At 46.1% G+C, this 18758-nt stretch overlaps 1 protein-coding gene across 1 annotated transcript in view; it reads right to left on the bottom strand.

Annotated features, from left to right (window-relative positions):
* Window positions 1-595: 595 nt before the first annotated feature.
* Window positions 596-18758, bottom strand: part of LOC101061612 (voltage-dependent calcium channel gamma-2 subunit-like) — a 34227-nt gene continuing 16064 nt past the window's right edge. The window contains exons 2-4 of the mRNA XM_003978659.2: window positions 10993-11076; window positions 3353-3493; window positions 596-2670 (exon numbers count right to left, since the gene is read on the bottom strand). Coding sequence (XP_003978708.1) covers window positions 2138-2670; window positions 3353-3493; window positions 10993-11076 — 758 coding nt within the window. The 3' untranslated portion in view covers window positions 596-2137. The remainder of the gene's footprint in view (window positions 2671-3352; window positions 3494-10992; window positions 11077-18758) is intronic.

Here is an 18758-nt window from a genome sequence, read left to right as displayed (position 1 = left end):
ACAGTATCGTGCAGCAGGACATCGAGGCTGATGTTGAAGAATCTGACATTTATTCCACAGCTGGTGGAACAGCAGGTCAGGCAACCACTGGTGCGCGTACAAGGAGACGACCATGTAGCGAGAGTGACTGAAAGCAAATCAGTGCTGGACAGAGTGCAGAGGGGAGGAGGCAGGGTGTTCTTTACCCATGAATAAAATTAATGAATCCCAGTTACACTGCAGTGGTTCTACAAACCGTCTCCACCCCGAGGATGTCTCATCCGTGCTGCTGCATTTTCTAATAACCAAGCATGATGTTTTCTCCCCTTATTTTTTCAAATATCAGCCTCAGAGACAGGTGCTTGGGAGGGAACTCAACAGCACAGGTGATGATGCAACATCAGGTATCAGCATGGGTTCTCACCTGATGTTGATACCCGGTGGCGGTGTTGATCATGCATCAAATGTGCGATTCCCCGCAAATATACGTGAGCATTATTGCACAATATAAAGCAGAATACATCATCTATCAGCTGAGTTTGAGCCGGGCTGCTCGCGGAGAGTTTTGAGCAAAGGTGACGCAAGAAAGAGGCTTCTTTGCCCTGTTGGGGTTCAATTTTTTATTTGTCATCAGGACTTGATGCATCCAAGTTCAGAATCATTCAGTTTTGGCACCTTGAAAGACATTATGCGGTTTTTTTTTTCCTTTTCAAAGAGATTTTCATTTACAACAACACAAACGCACCCCCCCCCCCAAAAAAAACCAAAACACTAAAATGAGACAAAGAAAGAGACTAAGGCTGTGTGAGTTCAAAGTAAATGAGGAGATCAAATAAAAATGCAAGATCGAGAAAAAAAGCCTTGATATTCTCCAAAGTTTTGCTCTTATTGTTTCATTTATAATGAAGCCCCCTCCCAATGTAACCGCTCAAATGAAAAGATGAATATCGACACAGTACTGCAACATTAAGTTCTACATTGTCACCCCGCCGCCCTTACGTGGTGCCTTCATCCATTGAAAAACATAGGCTCCTTAAAAGCAGATCGGATGATTTTGATTAGCATGCATGTAAATTCTTAATTTTTGGAGTCACTTAGCATCACCTTGCTGGTAGCCGAGTCCTCTCGTGCACTACTTCTCTGTCTTTGGCAGTAGTGACGTTTCATTGTCCACAGTCTTTTTCAAGTTTCCGTGGGCTCCTCGGTGAACCTCTCCGTACTCTGCCCCTACGTGGGGCATCAGCAAAAAGCAAGGGCAGCTCTTTCATCTCTGGTTGACCACGCCAGCTGCCAAAGTTTCTGCGGAAGGCCAAAAGATTTTTCTTTTTCATTTTTGCTGTAAAATAATGTAATGGTGTCATCTAATACTAACTGATATCAGTTTATCAGAGCGGCTGAAGCCTTAAATTTGCTCATGGGTTGAGCCAGTCACTGAATCCTCCATCTTCAGTCCGTGATGACTTTGTTTACGCTCACTTGTAGGTTGCGTTTTTTTTTCTCGATGTTTTTGCATCAGGGAACTCTCGTCATGATTTATTGACATATATATTTATATATTATTAATATATAATCAATACATATATTAACATTTTTTTCTGTTTGTTTTTTTTTTTTTGCGGCCTGAATTTCTCCTTGCTAAAATCCCTCACCGCATTGTTTCACAGTATTAATGAGAATAAATAATGAAATCAAGAACAGCAACTAAAGAAGGGGGTCTGAAGGGAGGTAGGGTGTTTTGGGGGCAGGGGGGCTCTAGGATGGTCACGTGAGAGCGGGATCATCGGCTGGGGTCTTTCTATCAGACTGAGGAAGAGTAAAAAATATAAAGCTCGCCTTTCATTGGGTAGTCTGACCCCGCCCACCACGCCACGCGCTTCCACAGCCCCTCTTTCCCCATCCTCCCCCTCAAATCTTTACAAACATATTCAAAACTTTTTTTTAAACAATGGTCGATGGGAAAATCATGCATGCCTCTTTTTAGTTTCCTTTTTTAAAAACAGAATCTAGTTGATCATCGGAAGTGCTGCGGAGTGCTCCCGTCCCCTGTCCCCCTCTCTCCACCCAAGTCTCCTTACAGCATGATCTGTCTTTTAGCCGCATACCCCCCAAAAATTATTTTTCTAACTTTTCTCCAGGGCCTGAGGTCCCTTGAACAGTTTCATACTGGTGTGGTGCGTCGGTTGGCGGTGTTGCTGTGGCTGCCCGAGTCTTTGAGATCTTTCTGGATGCAGTTGTGGACCTGCAGGAAGTTGTGGTCCCTCTCAGTGGAGTTATAGGTGGCTGTCGGGGTGCCCGTTTGGCCCTTGGGCAGCGTGTACATGGACAGCTCGGTGGACGGCAGCGTCCCGAAGGCTTTCAGGCCGACCGGTGATGGCTCACGGGAGTGCGAGGGATCCGTAGAGTGGGATGAAGAGCGTGAGCGGCGTCGGTAGCGGTAGCGGTAGCTGGGGATGCGGGTGATGGCTGCGCCTTGGAGGTAGTCAGCGGCTCGCGCCCCTACGCGCAGCTCCCGATGTCGATCGATGAACATGTGCACAGCCAGCACGCCCACCATCTCAGCCATGATAAAGGAGAGGGCACCAAAGTAGAAGGACCAACCGTAGGAGTAGCTGTTCTTCTTGGAGTCACTCTTGGAAGGGTCCCCTGCGTTGGCTGATATGTACACGATGATTCCTATAATGTTGCTCAGGCCTGGGACAAGGAAAGGGGGACAATGAGTACAATCCAACCTCTCACACAGACTTTAAGGTTGTGCCTTATACAAGTTCAACAGCGCTTATTGTCCTTGTTAGCCAGCATGTGGTCTGCAACGTGCTTTTAAATAAGGTCACCTATGCAGATATTTGGACAAAAGTGATGAAACAATATGTTTTAGAGAGAGATGCAGGGTGAGGTTTGAGGCCTTCGCTGGCCTCAATGAGGTGGGGCTGAGCTGGAGAGTATCAGGGACACCGTATTTTTAGAGTGAAATCCCGGCGGCCTCATCTTAGCCTAGCAACAGGGCGAGCAAGACAGACAGCGTGAAAGAGAGGGAGAGAAGCAGAGCGAGGTGCGTCCGTCACTCACTCCTGACTCTGAAGGTGAGCTAGTGCCGAGAACCAGAGAACAACCGCACGTGAACACAAGAACGTCCGTGTCCCGAGGCGAGCGATGTACCATTACGCAGCAACATGGCGACCGTGGTGACCATGGCGACACAGCGCAGTAATTAAAGACAGACAAGTCCAAATCTTTTACTGAGGATGGAACTTTGCACAGAGGGAAGCAACTTTGGGAACAAGCAAATCCGTGATCAGTTGAACAACCAACTGTTATTTCTCTGTCCTGCCACCCCCCCATCCCCTCGTTGGGCACCTTGTCATTCACACCTCACCTGCAGAGACAAACAGGATGCCAGAGCTGAGAATGATGTTGTGGCGTGACTTGTAGAACTCGCTGGCGGCGATGCACAGCCCTCCCATGAAGAGCAGGATCACGCTCAGGATGGGGAAGATACTGGAGGCCCGTACAGCACCTGGACACACATAGAGGAGAAAAATGATTACCATAATTATCACCCCAGGACCCAGGCTAAAAATATGACTCTCGAACTGTGAAACCCCATTTTCACTGGGAAGCAGGTGAAGACAATCAGATGTTGAAGTCCGTTGTTGTTGTTTTGTTGTTGGGAACAAATCTTCTCGTTTTCCCCCGATTGTCCTCCTTTTCTATCTATATCAGATATCTCTCCTCCGTTATGCAGTCAATGTCCCTCTCCTCTCCTCCTCTTCTATCAGTCTGTCCATCAGCTGTCTGTCTGTTCGCCCTCTGCGTGTGGCTGATTTGCTGATTGGCCTCGGGCTCGCCGTGGCGCTGCAGAGCCTGATGTGGGCTCTGAGACCGCCAATGTCAAATTACTGAACTTTTAATAGATTCTATGATTACTGCTTATATTCCCACAGCACAGCTAAAAAAGATTCACATAAAACAAACATATCGTTATAAATGTTGTGATTTGTAGTAGCTGCTGTGGTGCAGCTAATTGTGCCCAGCACATTTCCCGTCTCGCCGCCAAATAATTGTGATTCACACCTTCTCTCAATGTGATTTCTGTAAACGGATCAGATGCATGCGGTTCAGCCCCACTGTTCAAGATAAGATAAAAACATGAAAACAGCCTCAAATGTTGAAATGAAGCCCTAACCTCAGGTTTGTTCCAGGGTAAGTGAACGTCACACTGACTCTTTCTATACTTCTATCTTCCTTCTGTGATGTTCTCTTCCTCCTCCTATTATCCATTAGGTCGTTAGGTTTAACCCCCATCTCTTCCTCTTCATTGACATATGCTGTCAGGAAAGGTTGCCTTCAAACCTCACACACACATTTTCCACAGTAAGCAGAAATGGGTGGTGTCACAGACACACACACACACAAACACTCTCGTGTTCTACTTGATTTATCACTCACTAGAGGTGAACACACTGCTGATGTTGACACACATGTGATGCGCTCCAGCCCGGGCGGCGAGTGCCAGGGAGATTGTATTTTTAATCAAATCTTTATTGACTGTTTCCTGAGCCCCAGCTGCCGTCTCCACTGTTGTTACACCTGTCAGGCTCTGCGGTCTACGCTGATGTGTTGCCCACTCAAACTTTTGAAAATTCCCATTAATTTGCTGGGACACCTAAAGCAGAAACAGATCAGTTTTACGACCCCTGGTTTTCCAAGCATGCTTCCACGGTGGCATCACCGCTGCTGTCAAAACACTGGACCTTTTAAATCCTGCCTGCTAACTAAAATAATGAGGATATGATGCTTTAAGTGGGAATTTTGTCTGAGGATAATGAAATCAGATGAGCAAAAAAGGCAGATGGGGTTTGAAGATGGCAGGCTCTCACCTCTCTACAATGCCTGGTGCGCTCCTCCTCTCTCTCACCCTCTTCTCCACTAGCACTGTAAGCAGGAGGCAGGGGCTTTAAAAGGAGGAATTTTAACCAAATGCTAGCCTGCGGGTAAACTCTGCCACCAGGCACAACGCAGCTCACAGACTGGGGAATTCTGCCGCTGAGTGACAAGGTGGTCTGGGAGTGAAACCTGAGGATTTTTGTGGAGTGGAGAGAGATTGTTTTTGGTATCTCTTCCGCTTTAATCTACATGCGCCCTGAGCATTTCACCTTTAATCAATTATTTAATAGGATGAAAATTGAGTGAAACATCACAACTGACAGCTATGTTCTGCTAACAATTCTGGCTATTGATGCTGAAAGCTCAGCATCCTGGTTCCACCCATCTTGATTCATTTGCCCGGACAAAAAACCCTCACACCTCAGCTAAAATAATAATAATAATAAAAAAAATCCAAAGTATCATCAGTAAAATTGTGGTAGTTTGGCGAGGAAAGGCAACTATCCTTTCAGTGTGACTAATTTGACAATTTAACACAAACATGATGAGCTGATGAAATAGTGCAGAGTTTTTGATGTTAAAGTCTGTTTGTAAAATAATGATTGATCAGTGAGAGCGTAGAAATGTGTCTGTTGGGGGTAAAATGGAGAAGCTGCCAAGCAAAAACGAAACAAGCTACTAAACAAGATCCCGGAAGTTAAACCGCATTGACGTCTGTCTGCTAATGAGCCTTAACCATGACCACTGAGGATGCTGATGTAGGAAACATCTCATGGAATTTATCGGCCATTTTGGTGGAAAGAGAAAACTCTTTGAATTTCTATTCCAAGCAAAATGCACCATGCTAACTTAGAGTACACACACCATGGTGCTCATCTGTTTGCTACACTTCCAGCAACACTTTCTCACACTGCTTGGTTAGTTCTGCTGCAGAGGTGTGTGTTTATGTGGTTGTGTGTGGTGCGAGTGTGTCAGGCTGACTTATGGTTTCATTAGCTGCAGCAGAGGAGAGCCTTGTAATTGTTGCTGAATTATAGAGGCGGGGGTGGACACCACCATGGGAGCTTCCTGAGTTCTCTCTCTCTCTCTCGCTCACACACACACACACACACACACACACACACACACACACACACACACACTCAACAAGCTACAAAGTGAACACACTCATCGATCAGCCTCCCGCCTACTCACTTGCTCGCTCTCCCGCTCTCAAGCGGGTGTTTCCCATACACACTGTACACTGCCTACGCAGCAACGATCTGCCCGATCCCTCTCTCGCACACACACTCATCTAACTTCTATCTTACACACATTCCACCCACGTGGGAGAGCCCAGCAGCAAAAACATGTGGTACTTAGAACTTGACTAAAACCACGACTAATGGTATGTCAGTGGCTGTGAAGAGTCTTATCTTATCATTCTTATTAGACTTATTGTTTACACTTTCCTGTCGGGAAGGTAAGGTGTCAAATATTGTATAAGCAAAACCCACCACTGGGCAGATCTGTGCCTCTGCACACACACACACACACAGCCTGCCAGTCATTATCATGCCGCATTACTCATGTTAATCGTGATATGCCTCCATGTCACAACTCTGCGACCAAAAATAGAGGCGGCGACGTCAGTGCATCGATGACCTCATCACCGAGTGACGTCACGCACCTCCTCCTAATTCAAGAGTATTAGAATTATGTACGAGGATTTGGCAGTCTATTTATAGAAAGGGCATTACTGCGTACAGCTTTTGCTTCACAGTGTTCCGGGCATTTCTGGGTTCTACCCCCCTCCCCATCCCTTCTCTCTCTCTTCCTCTCTCCTTCCCCCCTCTCTTTCTTTCTCTGTCTCTGGATTTGAGATCTCATCTTTTTTGTGGTTGTGAGCAGGACCGAGATGCAGACCGTCACATCAAGCGCCTGGTTGAGGTTCCATGTTTAATGATACTGAACCATCCGTTCGAGTGTTGAATTGGGGATGATTCACCTCTGAAGACTCGAGGTTCAGAGGTGACGCATCCACTGATATGAGCACAGACAATGTGATACAGCTTCAACCAATCTCCTAAGATTCTGCCTGACCTTGGACTTTAGTCCCTTCACTGTGGCACTTACACAAGTGACAGCTTCCTACATCCATGAGAACTTATTAACCCTAATCCCACCAGCGGCGACGGACCTTCGTGGTGCCATTTTTAAATTTGTTTCATTACGTTTTTTCTTAATCTCCCGGTGCGGCACTTCCGCTGCTCAATCTGCACGATCCCTGTGACCCCCGTGGGCTGAACCTGGGCCTCCAGGTACTCAGTGAGCCCCTCCCCAGGCCCAGCTCTACAGAGGCATCCTGGTAGACGTGCAAGGATCTTGATCTCAGGAGGGAACCTGAGAAACCCTGCGGTCGTTACTCCCTTCACAGTAAATGCTCCCGTGTTGGTGCATCTAATCAACATTTTTCAAGATCTTTGAAACTTCTTGGCAGGATTAGTTGGAAATCAAAGTTTTTGTGACGGCTCCTTTTTCAGTGAAGACATGGAACCAGTGTGTTTGTGTATGGACCTTCAACAAGCCAGTTAGGGCCAGAGCTGAGCTTTTAGCCAAATCTAATCCTATTCAACACCTCCATGCATGATCTCTCTCTCTCTTTTTTTCTGTCTCTCTCTCTCTCTCTCTCTCTCTCTCTCTCACACACGCACGCACACACACACACACCTATAAAAACACACCATCACACACTGTTATGTACTTCACACCCCTCCTATCTAATTCTGCCTACACAGAGCTGCTACACTCTCCTAAATTTATTCTGTTACACACAAACACACACACATACACATTGAATCATCCACAAGAAGGCTTATTTATAAAAGAGTGCAAAATATTTTGTATTCAACCTCATTTGCCCAAAAGAGAACACTTCCTGTCCGACACCTGAGATTTGTTAGTCAAAAACCAAAACGTGTTTCCAAATCTTCCACGTAATGTGAACGAAATGTTAACTGAAATTCATGCAGAAAAAAAGCAGAGAGCGTTTTAGCTGCACATGAAAAACGGGTTCACGCGGGACTTCAGAGGCTCAGCAGGCTGAGGCAAATGTGGTGTCCTTTGTTTTCAGGACAGCGTGTAACTCGCAGAACATTTTCACATAACTGAATGAGCTTACCCAGATGATGCTGACCCGATCTTGGCTACATCAGACCCTTTTCTTACCAGACTGATGATGCCAGTGGTGTCAATTTATACTATTCAGCCACCACACACACACACACACACACACACACACACACACACACACACACACACACAGGATTCAGTCAATGGTACGCATTAAAGGATCATTATCTAGATCAAAATGAGTTTGTTCTGCAGTACAGAATGTGCACGTCAGCACAGCAGACTGTACGCCCCGTCCTCTATGTTACGCCGTCGTGATGATTTGGGATGGTGGCTCCGTCCTCTCTCTGTGGCTGATTGTACTGCTGCAGGAGAAAGGCTAACTGCTCGTCCTTACATAACCATGTGTACATATTCACCCAGAGAGAGAGAGTGTGTGTGTGTGTCGGGGGGTGGGGGTGAAACTTCACAGAGAGCGAGAGACTGAGGATTCAAAAAGACTCTTGGGGCCAAAAATGGAGGCAGAGACTAATATCCTAATATTCATATCTGTGTTTTCGTTGGTTTAAGCGTTTGTACGTGTTTCACTATTGAAGGTTTCAAGCAAATATGTCCTTCACCTTTTGGAAGGTGGGCTTTGTTGTTCACTGAACCTAAAAGGCTGCTGCAATTATTTATGCCACAGTTATTGTTTTGACCAAAGCCGTTAAACAGATGAATCATCGCTCCTTACACGGGCCACAGCCGCCACATCCCAGTTAATGTAAGACAGCAGGAGTGATGGAGCATCAAGGATCCATCCATCCATCCATCCATCCATCCATCCATCCATCCATCCATCCATCCATCCATCCATCCATCCATCCATCCATCCATCCATCCATCCATCCATCCATCCATCCATCCATCCATCCATCCTCTTGACTGCAGGGTCAGGGTGGGCTCAGGATCCACTGCAGACCACACACACATTCACTCTTACACTTGTGTTTGGGGTCATTTTTTGGTTTCCCATCAGTCTTTATGACTGATAAAACATGTTGTCCCCATCCCAGCTGCACACACACCAATGGTCTGTGTGTAAAATTTGATGTAATCCCATTTTAAAAATGTGCAAGAAGCATCGCGGCACTGAGGCACTGAGCAGTTTTGGCAGAACTTCAGCCTTTACAGGTACAGTGACACCTTATTTTCATCTAATTTGCACAGGATTGGCATCCACAAGTGCCAGGCAACCGTTCTGGAAACTGAAGCACCAGCATATGAGTGTTGTTGTGGGTCAGGGAAGACAGAATGGTATCGCCTCTCCTTCACTGGTGGTCTCAGCCACTGTTTATTAACAAGCTAATCAGTGACAACTCGTAAGAGGCTCTGGTTGTATTGGGACTCTTCCAGGTGGCAGCGTGCATGAGTGCTAAACAAATGTTGCGTCGTTTCCATCTGTGAGTGTGTATCATCATCCACACTTTACATTGTCGTTTGGGTAAATGAGCCGACACTGTTATTTGGAGTGATTTACAGTGAGCACGGCAGTAAAATCAGCTTTGATTACTCCATCACCCAAGATTACAGGAAGCCAAAAACAAAGAATGCAACAGCTGCCTCGTGAGCACATTTCAAATTATTATTTGATCACAGAACCCACTGAAGTGATGCTCAGAAGACAATAAAAATAAGGACCGAAGGATCATTTCACATGCAATTAAAGTCCTGATCCAGCAAGGACTGACTAGACAGTAGATGTATGCAGCTACTCTGTAAATCTCTTCTGTACTGTCAAGCACCATAAAGGGTCCACACATTCTTAAACACACAGCCATGTCTCTCTGTTTCCTTAGCTCAATCACAGGGCAATAAATCCTGTCTATTGCACCACAGAAGTATCAACTCTGCTGAAAATGGTCTCCAATATATGCCTGCCTAAGTAGCGTGCGGCTAAAAGCGTCCGGCCGTTCCATTAAAAGGACGTCTGAGCCATGAGGAAACATGACATCAAACGCGACTTATATCTCTGGCGGACCCAAACATTAGTGGGGATCTTCAGTCTGCTTTATTTCACCATTGTTGCGGCCCAGCTTGTCAATTACTGGGAAACAAATGGCGGCGTCCTGCCGGTGTTTGATCCGAATCATCCGAATGAATGAAGGGAGATGTCAATGGCATGGCTGCCGCCTCCGGATTCAGCAGAACTCTAATGAGGCACGTTGGCACCAAATGGATTTGAAATTTGGGACGACCCGTCTCTCAGGTCACCGCGCAAGGCTGCAGCTGTGGGCGTGACGCAACCCCGATCCTGATCCCATTTGTTTTTGATGTAAGGTGTCATATCTGTCCGTGGAATGTTGATCATGGCACGGAAAACCATTGATTCCAGACAGAGCTGGGAGAGATGAATTAAAGGGATAGATTGGGATTTAAATGTAGCCTTAAAGGTCCAAATCTCACTCAGCTGACTATGTTGCCCCCCCCCCCCCCCAGGCAGAGGATGGATGAATGGATGGATGGATGGATGGATGGAAGGATGGAAGGATGGAAGGATGGAAGGATGGAAGGATGGGTGGAAGGAGGGGATGGAGAGGTATGACCCACATAGCAAAGCTTGGAGTATTTATAGTAAAAAAGTGTCCTAATTGACGAGCCTCTGGGAGCGCAACAGCACCGCGCTGGTACCCTCCTCCCTGTCCTTCACCTCCCTCACCTCTCTCTCTCTCCTATTTTCTCCTGCCACCACATCCTTGATCCTGTCCTCTTTCACCTCCCTCCCACAGTTTCCTCTGGTGGAAAACTTCCAACATCCTTTACATCCTCTTCATCCCTTCATTTTTCACCTTAAACACACTCCTTATACACCTTTCTCTAACCCCCTTTCCCCCCACTTTTATAGTGCTTGTGAGACACATTTTTTAACATTGAAAAGAATGTGGTCACCTGTGTGAAGTTGTGCTGGGAGTGTGTGTAGCAGGGATGCAACAGACAACAAGACTTTAGCATTTGACTTGAAGGTAGAAGAGGACTCACGTAGGAAATACTCGGAAGCGTCCGCCTCGTAGTCAGCGTCCTCGGGGAAGTGATCGATCTGCTTACACATGCCTTTAAAGGAGCCTGCGTGAGAAAGAGAGAAGTTAATGAACACGATTGGATGATGATTAACTTGACTGATTGATTTAAGCTCACAGCACGAGGCGAGACGAGAAGAAACACGTGGCGAGAGGCAGTTGCTCACTTTATCACTCTGCCATTAAAATGAGGGAAAATGGCTGTCAACAATTTAAATCAGAGCTCTTCTAAAATAGAAAGGGTTGTGAGATGGAAACCAAGATGGCTGTGTGGCTTTGATCATCACGAGGGTTTAACCTTTTTAACCTCATTCGGAAGGTGAAACACCTGTGGGACACAAGTCAGTTGTGGGGAACATAAATTCACCTGCAGGCTCAGGAAATTTCATGTAAATCCAAATATTTTGTCACAAGTTTGCAACCGTTTTCATCTGTGACAGCAGGAAAGTCTTAAAGAGCAACAAAGGAATGAGGGCGAGGTAGAGAGGTTGGTCATCAGATTTAAAAGAAACACACTATTGGATGGAATGTGAGAGACAGAGGAGGATGATGGTGGGAGGAGTCTAATGTGAACGCCCCGCCCCAGATGGGGAGGAGAGGGTGAGTGACAAGGAGAGCTGATGCCTCTGCTCATTAAGATAAACTCTCAGTCTGTGTGTGTGTGTGTGTGTGTGTGTGTGTGTGTGTGTGTTTAGCTTGGTTCTGCTCCAGTTGTAATTCTATGCCCTCCCCAAACCACTGCAATTAAATGGGCCCTTGTTAATTGGCTATTGAAGGACGAAAGACTACTATTCAGCTTTCAAATAGCATGTGTACACTCTGCACACAGGGCACAAACACACACACACTTGCACACTCACACCCACCATATGCTGGAGCATCAGCTCCATCGTTAGGCTGTCTTTATCTCTCATCACACCAATGTTTGTGGACATTTGTGTGCTTTTAACATCATCACTGAGGAAGAAAAGAACAATTTTACCCCGAAGCTCGATACAGTTGACAAAAGAACTCCTGTTTCCTAATAAATTCTTAATTCGCCTCAGAAAACAGGCACGTCGAGGTGATACCAGGAGGTGGAAAGAGCACACTAATGGTTTTTAGAATATGTCTGATTGTAATTTAAGGTTAAACCCTTCCAGAGGTAGGAAGTCTCCTCTCTGTTCCTCAGAGGAACGGCAATAAACATCCTTGAATCCTCTTCTCACCTCAGTCACTCACTACAAAGAGCTGCTGCAGACGAGGCTTTTAGTGCTAAATAACGCGACGAGCTGCGGTGATGCTGCATGGCGTCCACCGCACAAAAGTCTGACGCTGGTCGAAATTAAAAGAGCCGCCGCCGACAAAAGCAGAACCAGCTCCTGTGCTTGTCGGATCCATGACGCTTCCACTTTCCACACTACAGGTGAATAAATGAGGCTGCGCTTTTCTAAATATGCATGATCGTAGCAAACAAGCGCCCGGCGGCTCATGCATTTCATTGCGCGCCGCGTCCATTGTGGGAGACTGTAAATGTGCACGTGCGTCCAGAGCAGGAGAGGATGATCTGATCACATGTGATCGCACAGGATGCAGGTGGGAAGGCTGCAAATCCCGGTGAAGACTCCCGGTGAAGACTCGCACTGTCAACCGTGATCAGATCAGCGCGGACGCCAGGTGACAGAGTCCGAGGAGCCCTTCGGTCTCCCCTGGGGCTTGTCCACTCTGGGTCCTCGCAGAAGCAGGTAAACCAAAGTTCCCATCAAGATCACGTGAGACTTTTCCAGTCAAACTGGTCGGTGACAGCAGGATAGAAACCGCTTGAATCAGCAAACGAAGGTTGGTGGGCAGAAATGAGTCGCAAAGAGCTGAGATGTCAGGTGGCTGAGACTGAGACGCTCCTTAAGCTGCAACAGTCAAATTATGGGATGCTTTTCAGGTTTTCAGCTCCGTAGACGAGGTTGAACCAGTTTCCCTGCAGCGAGAATGATACCAACTTTGTTTTTGCCACCATTGTTGCGGAGCTACGCTCCGATTCAAAATGGTGTCTGGTCTAGCGGTTGCTAGGAGATGTGCTAAGCGTTCTCCACTTCCACTTTAATAATAATGCTTCTTCTTTGCCTTTTAATTTACTGGTGACTCCACGTGATGATCCCACGTAATGTCAAACACATCGGTTCAGGCGCTCGCTGCCGGGCAGAATCTCCATCATCTCCACACTCTTTCCTCAATCTCCGCTCTCGCTTCGTTCCCTCGCCTCCTCCGACACATGCCCACCCACGCTGCAGCACAAGCACATGTAATCTGGAATTGCATTTTCTCTTCTCTCTCCCTCTCGCTCCTCTATCTGTCTCTCACATGCATACATGTGCATGTACCCCGAGGACCAGATTCCCATTTGAACTGAGCTGGCAGCTCAGCCCTGCGCCCCTCTCCTCCCCCTCTTCCTCCTCCTCCCTTTTTCCCCCCCTTCCCACTGCAATTCAAATGAAGAAGCGGCTACTGTCTCGACAGCAATGAAACCTGTGCAGCCTGCGAGGAGCGTTGCGTCATCATCTGAGAGTCACTGATGAGATTGCCTTTAACAGATGGTTGGGAAGATAAGCATATTGACTGCATCTGAAATTTCAATATGTTTTGATTATTCACTTCGGCTAAGCAAGATGGCTAAAGACTTAAGTCACCCACTTTATTTCTGGATTCCGGGGGGAACGGCTGCAGAAATGCTAAGCAAACTTTCCAGTGAGACAGCAGGGTTAGCATTTTTTTCCAGTAGCTCACTTGTTGGCAACCTAACGCCGGTCTAGCGCCATGTTTAAAAGATATATTGGTGTCATTTGCCTATCATATATACTTACAATGTTCTGGTGCATCATGGGAGGATGTCGACATATGCTGTGAGTGGTCCTGCAGTTCCCAATAGCTGCCTACAGGGGGAGAACTCCAAAAGATGTGGCTATAAAACTCAAAGGGTCTGAAAAATGTATGTCTAATTCATTTTTTCCCTTTGAATTGGCCACAGATAACATCCAGTAAAGGTTAATTCATTGGAGTTTAGGCTTTTGCTTGTTTCCAGTTGAAAAAAAAAAACATTCAACCATTTTACCTGCATCTAATTTAGTTATAAAAGTTGGATTAATTGTATACCTGTTCTCTCAGTGTATTGGAAGATCTATTGTGGCTGCTGGGGGAGTAAAAGCAACAACATTCAGTATGTCTGCGTCCATATGGTGATATACAGTATATGGCTGCAGCACCAGGTCCACAGACAGTAAGAACACAATATCAATGCACCAGATGATTTCCTGTGATTACCAGCGTCTTGCTTTTGCCTCAGCTGTGAGTAGTTTACATACGCTGGTTCTCTGAGTGCTGCGCACACACCGTGCACACTGTCACAATGTTTACCTGAGAACAAATAGTCTCATGACTCGCGTTGCTTTCAAGTGTTTGTGCTGAGGATTGCGCCGCTGCGATAAGTCCTTTCCAATTTCCAACCTCTGCGTCTGTTAAAAACCACATCTGAGAATCTCCTCCTCCTCCTCCTCCTCCTCCTCTTCCTCCTCTCCCCGTCCCTGCAGTAGTCCTAACGAGGTGTCACTGTTCCAAATTGCCCCTGCTGAATTATACATGCCGCTTAAACATGGAACGGATACTATTATTCTGAGATCAACCTGCACCTCGGGGGTCAGGACGGCTCCGTCACCCACTTATCCTCACAGTGTGAGGGGCCCCTGTGACTCTGTCAATGATTCATACCAATAAAAATACAAGACACCACCCCCCTTCCCACACACACGCACACACACTTTCCCTACTGTCACAAACCAATCACGCGCCCACTTGATGACTGACCTTGTGGCTGTTCAGGATAAGTTAATGTAGTGTGATGAAACACTATCAGACATTCGTTTACAAAGCATTAACATTGTAACCCTCTGTATAATGTGAGTGTATGTGTGTGTGTTCTTGTTTGTGTGTGAAACTTCCTTGTGTTGTGCAAGTCCTTGGAATAGTGTCTTTATTTTTTATGCTAATCGCTCCTCAGTCTATTGTGCACTAATGCGCTGTTAAAGTCACCCTGTGCCTGCGAAGGTGGAAGAACTTCAGAGAGTTTAGGCGAAGCGCTGCGGCGACGATGGTTGTCAGCCGACTGTGCCGACGGTGCTTTTCATATTGTTTCCCTGGAGCTTCTGCAAACGTGGCCATTATAAAAATGGATATAACAGACGCAACACATGAGCCAATTATGATCAAAAGTATTGTTTGTACCAACATGATCTGAGAGCGGAGCGACGACTGATGCCTCATGTATGATTATCACAGTTTCACACGGCTTCACCTGGTTTCCTGTGCGCTTTGAAGAACAGGCTTTAGAGAATTGTTGAATTGCTAGTTGGCTGGAGTGGACATGCTAGCTTCAGTTAGAAGTTGGAGGTTGCTGACAGACATCGACATGTTCCCAGCATGAGCAAAAACTGAGACTTCCTATCTGATTTTTATCCTCCCAACCAGCTTCATCCACTGTCAGAAACAGTTTAGTTGACATTAAAAGAGGTTTTGTTATCTACAGCACAGCTATGCTAACCACTACTTTAGTGTAAGTTACACCACCTCTGTGTCAAAGCATAGTCAGCATATTTCATCATGGGGCTTTGTGGGACTCAGGTATGACATGAACACATCCCTCCCGCCCCTTACTTCCTCACATCGGTACTCAGGGGCCTGCACAAGACTTGCGTGCAACAGTATGAGTTTACGGCGTTGGCTCAACATGCAGGACGGTAAAATTAACTTCAAATTAAATCAAAGCAATCTCCTAAATCAGCTAATCATGCGTTTCAGAGTCAGAGAACAGAGTTGCCTCAGAAGCGTTCACTTGGTTAAACGACTTCATTGTGAGCTGTATTTCATTTTTATCTTTGAACCCAGACAGCCAAATTCATTTCCGCACAATTTCTCAACACATTTCACAATGGAGAGACCTATTAAAGATAATTGCAATAAATGTGGAATTAGATTCTCACCCTCCTTCCACGAACTAATTTAGAGTAAGCAATTACTTTTCCTGTCTGCGGGCATGCGTGTGTGTGTGTGTGTGTGTGTGTGTGTGTGTGTGTGTGAGTGAACACAATGCGTAGATTAGCTTGATGTGTGGCGGCGACAGGGGATCTTTTGTGTTTGTTCTTAATATATTTATTTTGAGATGAGGGGAAATGGAGCAGTGTGTCGTCGCGTGGCACAAAACAAAGAGCCTCTGCGGTTACCGTGACAGCAGCACAGTTGGCCGTTTAACTCTAATGTGGGAGGATGGGGCAGGGAGGTTGGGGTCACCTTAGAGACCCCTCTAAATTCAGCTTATCCACATCCAGGCTCTGACATGTCCAGCCCACATGACCACAGCTAAATTGTGCACTTGAAGCACAAAGCACGAAATAAAGAGGAAATATTTTTTAATATTATAGGTTATTTTAAAGGTTCGATTTTGTAAAATTCTTTACCGCGTCTCAGTGTGAGGACAGACAGGTCAGAGGCACCATGCATGCTCTGATCTGCGAGCTGTCGTAAATAATGTAGACGCATGTTAGCAACCACGTTCCCGGTGAGGCCACTAAGACGCCATCGTGCATTAATCCACATCCAATATAACCGGAGCTGAACAGCGACTCTCCATGCAAACACTCACCTCTGCACACATACCGATGTTTTGGTTTTCGAGGAACTGAAAAATAAAGGAAAAGCAGCACTTCTCACTTTGGGACGGAGCAGCCATATCGTGTCACCAGCATATAGCACTCTCAGGAAGAGAGTGTTACAGGTTGAGTGCATGTTCACATTTCTTTTTCAAAGCTCTAAAACAGAGCGCGGCGTTCTGAAGCTGCCTGCCGAAGCGGCGAGTGCAGCAGTTTTACAGAAGCTCCTCAAATGGCTACAACTGCCGGGAAAACACGGCCGCACTGCCAGATCCTCCGAGCTCTTTCAGAGCAGATGTTTCCACCAAACTGGTGCCGTAGGAAGGTGAGATATGTGTAACATCCTCTTGTGTTCTGCACAGCTCATCAGACTAAATGCTGCTGCGCCCTCTGCTATCATCTGGCTAATGCTGCAAAGAAAAAGAGACATTTTTTTAAAGTCAGCTGGTGGTTTTTTTTTTTATCAAGACGTTATTATTCAGAATAGTGGAGCTCTGACTGTAGCCACCGGTTGGTCGTCAACCACAGACGGTTGTTCCTCCCTTTTTTATGACCCAGATCAGCATCCTGGCACCCTGACTAGTTGATAAGCATTTGCGTGAGGGGATGGAAATCATTGCATTTACAGAGAAAGAAACTCTTCCCAGAGTTGCCTTTTGTAGCTGCGGAGAACTGAAAATATGTTTTGTTTTAATCTTAAATCCTTATTTAATGCTCCTAGCGCTCCTCCAGCAACATTTCCACCCCTAAACTGTCACATCAAAAGTTATTTTAGACCCAGCTGTATGCTATTATAATATTGTTGCTCCATTTCAAAAGTAGCAACTGCAGGTTGCACTAAAGTCTTTGAAGAACTGACTTATGGGATTTATTTCTTTATTATGGGAGCGTGGTCTCATCTTCCTCGGGGAAGTTTGATAAAACCGGAGGAACAGAAACGGATCAAACACAATTTACATAATGAACGGCACATGTACAGCACTTCCGAACGTATACATATGGAACACGCAGGAAATGGCGAGTAACAACAACCACCTGCAAACAAACAGACTGTCCCCATTTCAGCAAATCCCTCAGCTCCTCATCTCTCCCATCGCCGCTCTATCCTAGTTTTGTGGAGTGAAACTTTTCCTCTGACTCTTTTCTCCCCCTCCTCCACCCAGACGGATGCTGGCAGCGCGGAGGGGAGACGAGGAGGGCACAGGGACAGAAAGTAGGTGTAACAGAAAGAAAAGAGGGAGCCGTGCGTGAGCGAGGGAGGGAGCAAAAAAAGGGAACAGAGGTGAGCGATTCATCCCTCCAAAGCTCGCCCACAACCCAGGTGACAGATGTTTAGTCCTGAACTAAATGGTACCAGATGGTCGCACTGGTTCTGCAGCTCCAGAACAGGTTTTTAAGCCTCTTATGTCTTCAAACGCAACAACAATAACGTTACAAACGTGTCTCGTATCTGAAATGAAGCACTTTGCTCGCTCCTCACTGTACGCGAAAAGCTAAAAATGTCCTCCAGCGTGTTCAGGAGTCCAAAGACTGACTCACGTCCATGATACACTGCGGCGACAGTGGTATTTTCTGGCTTTTTGACAATGTTTTTATAAATTTAAATTCTGTGCATGACTCATATGTCCAGAAATACACAAAGACAAATAAAAAGGCTCACAGTCGCAGTTAGCATGCGCCGCACGAGCTAACCCTAACCCTTGGATTGGCTACAGGACGCCTGCCTCTACTGTCCACATGGTAACAATTAGACAAACATTTAGATAAACAAACAAATGTAAACTTTATTAAAGAAATTTGAAAGTTGAGGGAAAATCTGAAAATGTGCATTTTTAGGTGGAAAAATTGGGCATAAAACTTAAAGAAGCTTAAAGAAACGCTACTGTTTTCCACCCATCTCTGTCATTTCCTGCAACCCATTCAAGACCGACTGACCAAATTAGTCTGTAAATACCAAAGTGTGTATCTTCCTAAAGCACTCCGAAGCTTCCGAGATGGATACGTGTTGTACAGGCTTGTTATACATACTGCACCTGCTACGAGCAAAAGCTACAAG

Source organism: Takifugu rubripes, chromosome 17 (genome assembly GCF_901000725.2).
Source record: "Takifugu rubripes chromosome 17, fTakRub1.2, whole genome shotgun sequence".
Classification (NCBI taxonomy): domain Eukaryota; kingdom Metazoa; phylum Chordata; class Actinopteri; order Tetraodontiformes; family Tetraodontidae; genus Takifugu; species Takifugu rubripes.
Note: the sequence above shows the minus strand (reverse complement) of the source record. Positions and strands in the feature narration are given on the sequence as shown.